General features: G+C 49.2%; 1 protein-coding gene across 1 annotated transcript in view; it reads left to right on the forward strand.

Moving 5' to 3' along the window:
- LOC142921717 (protocadherin Fat 1-like) overlaps positions 1 to 12,065 on the forward strand; it is a gene marked incomplete at its 3' end in the record, with an annotated part of 54,666 nt that overhangs the window by 4,672 nt on the left and 37,929 nt on the right. Inside the window, exon 5 of the mRNA XM_076063032.1 lies at positions 2,051 to 2,196. Within this exon, the coding sequence (XP_075919147.1) occupies positions 2,051 to 2,196 (146 nt within the window). The remainder of the gene's footprint in view (positions 1 to 2,050; positions 2,197 to 12,065) is intronic.

The following is a 12,065-nucleotide window of genomic DNA, read 5'->3' on the forward strand; positions in this document are numbered from 1 at the left end:
CGAAGAACAATCCAGAGCCCAGGCCTACTGATGGTATCATAGGCCTTGACAAGGTCAATAAAGCAGAGATGTAGGTCTTGTTGGAATTCCCTACACCTCTGCTGTAGCAGGCGGACAAAAAATGGCATCTTTGCAGGACCGCCCTTTCCTCAAACAGCATTGGGGCTCCGCAAGCCTCTCCTCAGCATGCCTATCGAAGCGATGTTGAATAATCCTTGAGATGCCCCTGTAGTTGTTACAGTCTGTGCGGTCCCCCTTCTTAAAGAGGGGGACCACCAGGGCATCCTTCCAATCCTGCGGAACCCGTCCAGTGGTCCAGACTGTTGTTAAGATGTCATGTAGGGCAGTCTGCGCACAAAGGCCACCCTCCCTCAGCATTTCGCTTGGGAGATCATCTCTGCCCGCTGCCTTTCCTGGTCTCAGGCTCTGGATCGCCTTCAGTACTTCCTCAACAGATGGCACCTCAGCCAGCGCACTCACAGAGGGTGACTTCTTACAATATTTTAGGCATCACAGCCTCAGCAGGGTTATCCCCACTTTGTCCCACATTTTCCAGGCTGAGAGATTCCCCCTCCCCCAGGGCCTCACAGAAATGCTCAGCAAATCTGCAAACCTGTTCCTGGGGGTCGGAGATTGGATCACCGTTCTTTCCCCTAATGATGGTAATAGGTATGGCGCTGCAGGTAACTTTTTTGATGGAGTTAAAGAGCGATTTGTGATCGCGGGCCATTGAGGCAGACTCCATCTCCTCAGCAACCCACAACCACCTCCCATCATTGCAGCGCCTCACGGCTCTCCGTACCTCCAAGCGAAGGCTGTGGTAAGCCTCCTCAATCTACAACATGGGATGTTGTAGCCAATGAGATTGGGCCTGTCGCTTTTTCTCAGCCAGCCTGAACACCTCCTCTGTCAGCCTGGGTCTCTGGGGAGGTCTGGACCGTTTTCCCAAATCAGCCATTGCAGCTGCATGAGCCACAGTCCTAAATGCCGCCTATTTCCCCTCGACATCAGGAGGAGTGGGGGACGATGCCAACCCCAGCCACAAGTGATGATGACATTTTCACTTGCAGCTTTCATCAGCTAGCTGAGACCATGCCACCTTAGGTTGGAATGGGGTCCTGGGTGTACACCCACTACCGGAGTGGAAAAATGGCAGGTGCATCTTACAGATGACTAGTCGATGGTCAGTGGGCAGATCAGCTCCACGGTGGGTCCTGGTGTCAAGGACATGGGCTCGCATCCGCTGGTCCGTCACTATGTAGTCCAGCAGATGTTCTTGCTTGGACCCGGCATGCATCCATGATGTTGTGTGGATGCGCCGATGCCGGAACAGCGTGTTGGTAATTTCAAGCCCATTGGCTGCACAAAAATCAAGCAACCTCCTACCGTTGTTATTGAGCTGATCTGGTCCATGCCTTCCAATCACTCCAGACCAGGTGCCAGCATCATGACCAACTCGGGCATTGAAGTCACCCAGCAAGATGACTCTATCCCGAGGGGCCACTTTAGCTAGCACCTGTGACAGGAGGTCATAGAAGGCATCTGACTCATTGGCCTTGCCTGCATCCCTCCAGATGTTCATCTTTGGTGGGGGCATAAGTAACTACGACCACCACTCCTCGCCTCTGGTTGATGGGAAGGCGAGCCCAAAGTAGCCTGATGCTTACAGCTTCCCACACCTCACCGCCACGCTCCCACGCCCCCTTCATTCTTGCGTTCAGAAGAAAAGCCACACCCTGTTCTTTGGCAGTCTCCTGCCCCGAGTAGAGGACTGTCCACCCCTCATGATAGCAGGAGCCAGAACCGGTCCACCGGACCTCCTGAATGCCACAGAGATCCAGGCGGTGCCGGTCCAGCTCCTAACAGAGGAGTGGCAGCCTCTCCTCCGCAGTGAGCGTTCGAACATTCCACGTGGCCATCCGCAGTGGTTTTTTGTTGTTTCTGTAGGTGACCCGAGGTAGGTACGTATCACCACCTTCATCACCACCTCCACCCTCATGCTAGCTAGCTACGGCGTGTCACCCTTGCCTACTTTCTCTGCTCCCTCCAGTGGCTTCGAGAGTGGCGTGCTGGCCGGGGGTCGCCACGACGACGACGACGATGGCGACGATGGCACCGTGGGGATGATGGAGCAGCACGAGGAGGAGGTGGAGGAGGGTGTAACTGGAGGAGGTGGAGGAGGTGTAACTGGAGGAGGTGGAGGAGGTGTAACTGGAGGAGGTGGAGGTGAAGGTGGTGTAGGAGGTGGTGGAGGAGGAGGTGGAGGAGGAGGTGTAGGAGGTGGTGTAGAAGGTGGTGGAGGAGGAGGAGGTAGAGGAGGAGGTGAAGGTGGTGTAGGAGGTGGTGTAGGAGGAGGTGGAGGAGGAGGTGTAACTGGAGGAGGTGGAGGAGGAGGAGGTGTAGCAGGTGTAACTGGAGGAGGTGTAACTGGAGGAGGTGGAGAATGAGGTGGAGGAGGTGTAACTGGAGGAGGTGGAGGAGGAGGTGAAGGTGGTGTAGGAGGTGGTGGAGGAGGAGGTGTAACTGGAGGAGGTGTAACTGGAGGAAGTGGAGGAGGAGGTGAAGGTGGTGTAGGAGGTTGTGGAGGAGGAGGTGGAGGAGGAGGTGTAAGAGGTGGTGTGGGAGGTGGTGTAGGAGGAGGTGGAGGATGAGGAGGAGGTGGAGGAGGAGGAGGTGAAGGTGGTGTAGGAGGTGGTGGAGGAGGTGGAGGAGGAGGTGTAGAAGGTGGTGGAGGAGGAGGTGGAGGAGGAGGAGGTGAAGGTGGTGTAGGAGGTGGTGTAGGAGGAGGTGGAGGAGGAGGTGTAACTGGAGGAGGTGGAGGAGGAGGAGGTGTAGCAGGTGTAACTGGAGGAGGTGTAACTGGAGGAGGTGGAGGAGGTGTAACGGGAGGAGGTGGAGGAGGAGGTGAAGGTGGTGTAGGAGGTTGTGGAGGAGGAGGTGGAGGAGGAGGTGTAGGAGGTGGTGTGGGAGGTGGTGGAGGAGGAGGTGGAGGAGGAGGAGGAGGAGGAGGAGGAGGTGAAGGTGGTGTAGGAGGTGGTGGAGGAGGTGGAGGAGGAGGTGTAGGAGGTGGTGGAGGAGGAGGTGGAGGAGGAGGTGGAGGAGGAGGAGGTGAAGGTGGTGTAGGAGGTGGTGTAGGAGGAGGTGGAGGAGGAGGTGTACTGGGAGGAGGTGGAGGAGGAGGAGGTTGTAGCAGGTGTAACTGGAGGAGGTGTAACTGGAGGAGGTGGAGGAGGAGTTGGAGGAGGTGTAACTGGAGGAGGTGGAGGAGGAGGTGAAGGTGGTGTAGGAGGTGGTGGAGGAGGAGGTGTAACTGGAGGTGTAACTGGAGGAAGTGGGGGAGGAGGTGAAGGTGGTGTAGGAGGTTGTGGAGGAGGAGGTGGAGGAGGGAGGTGTAGGAGGTGGTGTGGGAGGTGGTGGAGGAGGAGGTGGAGGAGAGAGGAGGAGGAGGTGGAGGAGGGGAGGAGGTGGAGGAGGAGGAGGTGAAGGTGGTGTAGGAGGTGGTGTAGGAGGAAGTGGAGGAGGAGGTGTAACTGGAGGAGGTGGAGGAGGAGGTGTAGCAGGTGTAACTGGAGGAGGTGGAGGAGGAGGTGGAGGAGGTGTAACTGGAGGAGGTGGAGGAGGTGTAACTGGAGGAGGTGGAGGAGGTGTAACTGGAGGAGGTGGTTGGAGGAGGTGAAGGTGGTGTAGGAGGTGGTGGAGGAGGAGGTGGAGGAGGATGAGGAGGTGTAACTGGAGGAGGTGGAGGAGGTGTAGCAGGTCTAACTGGAGGAGGTGGAGGAGGAGGTGGAGGAGGTGTAACTGGAGGAGGTGGAGGAGGAGGTGAAGGTGGTGTAGGAGGTCGTGGAGGAGATGTAACTGGAGGAGGTGGAGGAGGAGGTGTAGCAGGTGTAACTGGAGGAGGTGTAACTGGAGGAGGTGGAGGAGGTGTAACTGGAGGAGGTGGAGGAGGTGGAGGAGGTGTAGGAGGAGTCTGATGGGGACATCTCCTGGTGATGTCTCTCCCCCCGCGGCCTCCATGGGCGCCACTGTCGGCTCACACCGCTGGCGAGGCCTCTCGGTCTCCGTGTGTGTGCAGCGTGCGCATTAGTGGTGTTGTTGTTGTCGTTATTGTTGATGTTTCGATTTAAAGCTTTCGTGACTGCAAGGATTCATCTTGTTTGGTTCTTTCGGTAAAGTCACGTAGATTGATAATAAAATAATGCTAAATTCTCCTGTTTGATTTGTACTAGGTGCCTCTGTGGATGTGTAAGCTTTGACTTTTACATTGCCATTTCTATGACCAGTCACAAGCTAATCACTCAGTTATTTCAATGCTAAATTCTGTTTGATTTGTACTAGGTGCCTCTGTGGATGTGTAGGCTTTGACTTTAACATAGCTATTTCTATGACCAGTCACAAGATAATCACTCAGTTATTTCAATGCTAAATTCTCCTGTTTGATTTGTACTAGGTGCCTCTGTGGATGTGTAGGCTTTGACTTTAACATAGCTATTTCTATGACCAGTCACAAGCTAATCATGCAGCTATTTCAATGCTAAATTCTCCTGTTTGATTTGTACTAGGTGCCTCTGTGGATGTGTAGGCTTTGACTTTAACATAGCTATTTCTATGACCAGTCACAAGCTAATCACGCAGCTATTTCAATGCTAAATTATCCGAACCAAACATTGAACTAATTTTCAATGGTACAGTATATTTTTTCAAGTATTGGTATCCCAAACTTTCGCAGCAGCTTAAATTCCCTTTTCACACCATCAATATGTAAATTCCCCCTGGTCTGCACATGTTCACCCCCTCTACACCGTTCATCGTGCTAAGTCCGCCAATTAAATGCAAATTTTTATGCTAATTCCTTTGTCAAGGCGCTCTGTTTCTTCTCACACAGCTTAAAGGTCGCGGTCTGAGCTTGGCTGTGTTCGCTCCAGCGCTGTCCTCCAGACAGTCTCGTCCCTTCACCTGATGAAGGCCACTTGTGTTGTGGCCGAAACGTCGTGATAATTTTATTGTGTTATTTTATTAATTGATTATTTTATTCTCATTCTACGTGGTGACTTTACCGAAAGAACCAAAGAAGATGCACCTCTTAACCCCGTCATCTCGTCAATTCCCGGATGCTCTTAGTTTTGAGTATCCTGCGGTGGTCTGAAGCGTTTACTGTGATAAAAATTTGGAGTGTTTCAAAGCAGTCCGCAACCTCGAATAGTGCAGCTCGGAATAATGGAGGACTTCGCGTTCATATTGTGTTGCTTTCTGGAGCCGAGGACATGATTACGAGGCGCAGGACCAGCAAAACGGTGTCGTCCAGCGGTGTGGAATAAACGTGTGTTGCCTCCTACTCCTTAGTGCCTCAGAAGTGACTCACTGCCTCTGGTACCACAAGTACACAGTATATATTCCCCGACAGTACACAGTATATATTCCCCGACAGTACACAGTATATATTCCCCGACAGTACACAGTATATATGCCCCAACAGTAAACAGTATATATTCCCCGACAGTACACAGTATATATGCCCCAACAGTACACAGTATATATTCCCCGACAGTACACAGTATATATGCCCCAACAGTACACAGTATATATTCCACAACAGTACACAGTATATATTCCCCAACAGTACACAGTATATATTCCCCAACAGTACACAGTATATATTCCCCGACAGTACACAGTATATATGCCCCAACAGTACACAGTATATATGCCCCAACAGTACACAGTATATATTCCCCAACAGTACACAGTATATATTCCCCAACAGTACACAGTATATATGCCCCAACAGTACACAGTATATATTCCCCGACAGTACACAGTATATATATGCCCCAACAGTACACAGTATATATTCCCCGACAGTACACAGTATATATTCCCCAACAGTACACAGTATATATTCCCCGACAGTACACAGTATATATGCCCCAACAGTACACCGTATATATTCCCCAACAGTACACAGTATATATTCCCCGACAGTACACAGTATATATGCCCCAACAGTACACAGTATATATGCCCCAACAGTACACAGTATATATTCCCCAACAGTACACAGTATATATTCCCCGACAGTACACAGTATATATTCCCCAACAGTACACAGTATATATTCCCCAACAGTACACAGTATATATGCCCCAACAGTACACAGTATATATGCCCCAACAGTACACAGTATATATTCCCCAACAGTACACAGTATATATTCCCCGACAGTACACAGTATATATGCCCCAACAGTACACAGTATATATTCCCCAACAGTACACAGTATATATGCCCTGACAGTACACAGTATATATTCCCCGACAGTATACAGTATATATTCCCCAACAGTACACAGTATATATGCCCCAACAGTATATAAAAATGAGGCAAAAGTTGAATGTAGAATGTCGATGTTGACGCGGAGGAAGACGCCGTGGTGTCTTCGGACGTGGAATACGCCGGGGAGGTGATTCCCCAGACAGCCCCGGGGCACCCCGGGGAATAATCCCTAGGGGCCGCTCCCGGCGGAGCAGCTGGAGGAACAATTACGATAATAAATATTACCCGACACATTCTGTTCTTCTTTGGTTCTTTCGGTAAAGTCACCACCACGTAGAATGAGAATAAAATAATAAAATAAAACAATAAAATTATCACGACGTTTCGGCCACAACACAAGTAGCCGTCCTCGGGTGAAGAAACAGGACTGTCCAGAAGACAGCGCTTTTATTCTCATTCTACGTGGTGACTTTACCGAAAGAACCAAAGAAGATGAATCCTTGCAGTCACGAAAGCTTTAAATCAAAACATTCCATTCTGTTCCCGTTCACAGCGATTTCGAGCACTCTGCTGAATTTCTAACGGCAAGTGCTTGATATTGTTGCGTACGAGAATCAGATGCGTCCACTCGAAGCGATTTTATCAGATTGACGAATCTATTGTTATCTGTACCGTGTGTGCATCTGGTGATACCGACGTCGATTAGGACAGGGGTGATCCATTCATAAAGCGATATGTAAGCTGCTGTTTGGAAGAGCGCAACCGATTCGAGAAGGAATCGACAACTGGAATCGAAATCTCCGCCACCCAGAGTCGTGAGTATTTATCGAGGCCGCACGAGCAAATCCGACGAGCCGTGAAGCTCTTTGTGACGGGTCTCGCATTTAAAGGCGCCGCTGCTAACGTGGCCTCCCTGTTTGGATCTCTCGTTTGTTGTTGGGGGATTATCAAGAGGCATCGAGCGTCTTGTTTACTGTTGTTGTTAGTGTCACCCCCCCCCCATCTCCCCCCCCCCCACGTCTCCCCTCTCCCCCATGTCCCCCTCCCCACGTCTCCCCCCCCCACGTCTCCCCCCCCCCCATCTCCACCCCCCCACGTCTCCCTCCCCCCACGTCTCCCCCCCCACGTCTCCCCCCCCCCCACGGCGCCCTCTGGTTGAGCACCAATTGGGACGAGGCTCAAAAGAAAGCCGTCCCTGGTGTGGACCAATCAGTTTCAAGGACAATGCATCATCATCATATTATCATAGTGTGTGTTTTGTTTGTATTTTGACCACAAGTATTGTGGTTAATGCAGCAACATGATTCCTTGTAACAAAAAAAGGTTTGAGTTTTGTTGCTGGAAAAAAAGTGGGAAACTCCTATTATTATATCATTATTACATTATTATATTTTATTATTATATTTTGGTACTGGCAAAAAGGTCTAATGATGTGAATCTTCCTGCGGTAACGATTTTCTGACGTTTTACAAAGCCGGCCTTGTGTTGTGAGCACAGCTGATGCTGCGTGCTCGTCATTCCGAACATCAAAGGCACGCACGCGCCACAATTAATGATAATGAGTGATAATTAGTGATAATTAATTGTGCCTGTTCCCCAACAATATAATTATTGATGTCGTATAACCGGTGGCGAGCCAGTGGGGGGTGGGGTGGCACGTGTCCACCCCCCCTCAATGACCCAATCGAAATCCCTCATTTCGATTGGATCATTGGGGTTTATTAGCATAATTATACTTAAGTAATTATACTGTGCCCCAACAGTACACAGTATATATTCCCCGACAGGTGTGACGCTGCTACGAGTCATCTGGGCGATGAAACGAGGACACGCAGCGAGAGGTCCCAGGCCAGACAGACACACTACAACACGTTTAGAGACCCACACACACTACAACACGTTTAGAGACCCACACACACACTACAACACGTTTAGAGACCCACACACACACTACAACACGTTTAGAGACCCACACACACACTACAACACGTTTAGAGACCCACACACACACTACAACACGTTTAGAGACCCACACACACACTACAACACGTTTAGAGACCCACACACACACTACAACACGTTTAGAGACCCACACATACACTACAACACGTTTAGAGACCCACACACACACTACAGCACGTTTAGAGACCCACACACACTACAACACGTTTAGGGACCCACACACACACTACAACACGTTTAGAGACCCACACACACACTACAACACGTTTAGAGACCCACACACTACAATACGTTTAGAGACCCACACACACTACAACACGTTTAGAGACCCACACACACACTACAACACGTTTAGAGACCCACACACACACACACTACAACACGTTTAGGGACCCACACACACACTACAACACGTTTAGAGACCCACACACACACTACAACAAGTTTAGAGACCCACACACACAATACAACACGTTTAGAGACCCACACACACTACAACATGTTTAGAGACCCACACAACACACTACAACACGTTTAGAGACCCACACACACTACAACACATTTAGAGACCCACACACACACTACAACACGTTTAGAGACCCACACACACGCTACAACAAGTTTAGAGACCCCCACACACACACTACAACAAGTTTAGAGACCCACACACACACTACAACACGTTTAGAGACCCACACACACACTACAACACGTTTAGAGACCCACACACACTACAACAAGTTTAGAGACCTACACACACTACAACAAGTTTAGAGACCCACACATACACTACAACACGTTTAGAGACCCACACACACACACTACAACACGTTTAGAGACCCACACACACACTAAAACAAGTTTAGAGACCCACACATACACACTACAACAAGTTTAGAGACCCACACACACACTACAACACGTTTAGAGACCCACACACACTACACCACGTTTAGAGACCCACACACACACTACAACAAGTTTAGAGACCCACACACACTACAACACGTTTAGAGACCCACACACACACTACAACACGTTTAGAGACCCACACACACACTACAACACGTTTAGAGACCCACACACACACTACAACACGTTTAGAGACCCACACACACACTACAACAAGTGTAGAGACCCACACACACACTACAACACGTTTAGAGACCCACACACACTACAACACGTTTAGAGACCCACACACACGCTACAACACGTTTAGAGACCCGCACACACGCTACAACAAGTTTAGAGACCCACACACACACTACAACAAGTTTAGAGACCCACACACACACTACAACACGTTTAGAGACCCACACACACACTACAACACGTTTAGAGACCCACACACACACTACAACACGTTTAGAGACCCACACACACACTAAACAAGTTTAGAGACCCACACACACACTACAACACGTTTAGAGACCCACACACACACTACAGCACGTTTAGAGACCCACACACACACACTACAACACGTTTAGAGACCCACACACACACTACAACACGTTTAGAGACCCACACACACACTACAACAAGTTTAGAGACCCACACACACACTACAACAAGTTTAGAGACCCACACACACACTACAACAAGTTTAGAGACCCACACACACACTACAACACGTTTAGAGACCCACACACACACTACAACAAGTTTAGAGACCCACACACACACTACAACAAGTTTAGAGACCCACACACACACTACAACACGTTTAGAGACCCACACACACTACAACACGTTTAGAGACCCACACACACACTACAACACGTTTAGAGACCAACACACACTACAACACGTTTAGAGACCCACACACACACACTACAGCACGTTTAGAGACCCACACACGCACACTACAACAAGTTTAGAGACCCACACACACACTACAACAAGTTTAGCAACCCACACACACTACAACACGTTTAGAGACCCACACACACACTACAACAAGTTTAGAGACCCACACACACTACACCACGTTTAGAGACCCACACACACACTACAACACGTTTAGAGACCCACACACACACTACAACAAGTTTAGAGACCCACACACACACTACAACACGTTTAGAGACCCACACAACACACTACAACACGTTTAGAGACCCACACACACTACACCACGTTTAGAGACCCACACACACACTACACCACGTTTAGAGACCCACACACACACTACACCACGTTTAGAGACCCACACACACACTACAACAAGTTTAGAGACCCACATACACTACAACACGTTTAGAGACCCACACACACACTACAACACGTTTAGAGACCCACACACACACTACAACACGTTTAGAGACCCACACACACACTACAACACGTTTAGAGACCCACGCACACACTACAACACGTTTAGAGACCCACACACACACTACAACAAGTTTAGAGACCCACACACACACACTACAATACGTTTAGAGACCCACACACACACACTACAACACGTTTAGAGACCCACACACACACTACAACACGTTTAGAGACCAACACACACTACACCACGTTTAGAGACCCACACACACACTACACCACGTTTAGAGACCCACACACACACTACAACAAGTTTAGAGACCCACATACACTACAACACGTTTAGAGACCCACACACACACTACACGTTTAGAGACCCACACACACACTACAACACGTTTAGAGACCCACACACACACTCCAACAAGTTTAGCGACCCACACACACTACAACACGTTTAGAGACCCACACACACACTACAACAAGTTTAGAGACCCACACACACACTACAACACGTTTAGAGACCCACACACACACTACAACACGTTTAGAGACCCACACACACACTACAACAAGTTTAGAGACCCACACACACACTACAGCACGTTTAGAGACCCACACACACTACAACAGGTTTAGAGACCCACACACACACTACAACACGTTTAGAGACCCACACACACACTACAACAAGTTTAGAGACCCACACACACACTACAACAAGTTTAGATACCCACACACACACTACAACACGTTTAGAGACCCACACACACACTACAACACGTTTAGAGACCCACACACACACTACAACACGTTTAGAGACCCACACACACACTAAACAAGTTTAGAGACCCACACACACACTACAACACGTTTAGAGACCCACACACACACTACAGCACGTTTAGAGACCCACACACACACACTACAACACGTTTAGAGACCCACACACACACTACAACACGTTTAGAGACCCACACACACACTACAACAAGTCTAGAGACCCACACACACACTACAACAAGTTTAGAGACCCACACACACACACACTACAACAAGTTTAGAGACCCACACACACACTACAACACGTTTAGAGACCCACACACACACTACAACAAGTTTAGAGACCCACACACACACTACAACAAGTTTAGAGACCCACACACACACTACAACACGTTTAGAGACCCACACACACTACAACACGTTTAGAGACCCACACACACACTACAACACGTTTAGAGACCAACACACACTACAACACGTTTAGAGACCCACACACACACTACAGCACGTTTAGAGACCCACACACACACACTACAACAAGTTTAGAGACCCACACACACACTACAACAAGTTTAGCGACCCACCCACACTACAACACGTTTAGAGACCCACACACACACTACAACAAGTTTAGAGACCCACACACACACTACACCACGTTTAGAGACCCACACACACACTACAACACGTTTAGAGACCCACACACACACTACAACAAGTTTAGAGACCCACACACACACTACAACACGTTTAGAGACCCACAC

This window comes from Petromyzon marinus, unplaced genomic scaffold (assembly GCF_048934315.1).
Source record: "Petromyzon marinus isolate PM22_M1 ecotype Great Lakes invasive population unplaced genomic scaffold, UKy_Petmar_22M1.pri1.0 PM_G_Scaffold_86, whole genome shotgun sequence".
NCBI lineage: Eukaryota > Metazoa > Chordata > Hyperoartia > Petromyzontiformes > Petromyzontidae > Petromyzon > Petromyzon marinus.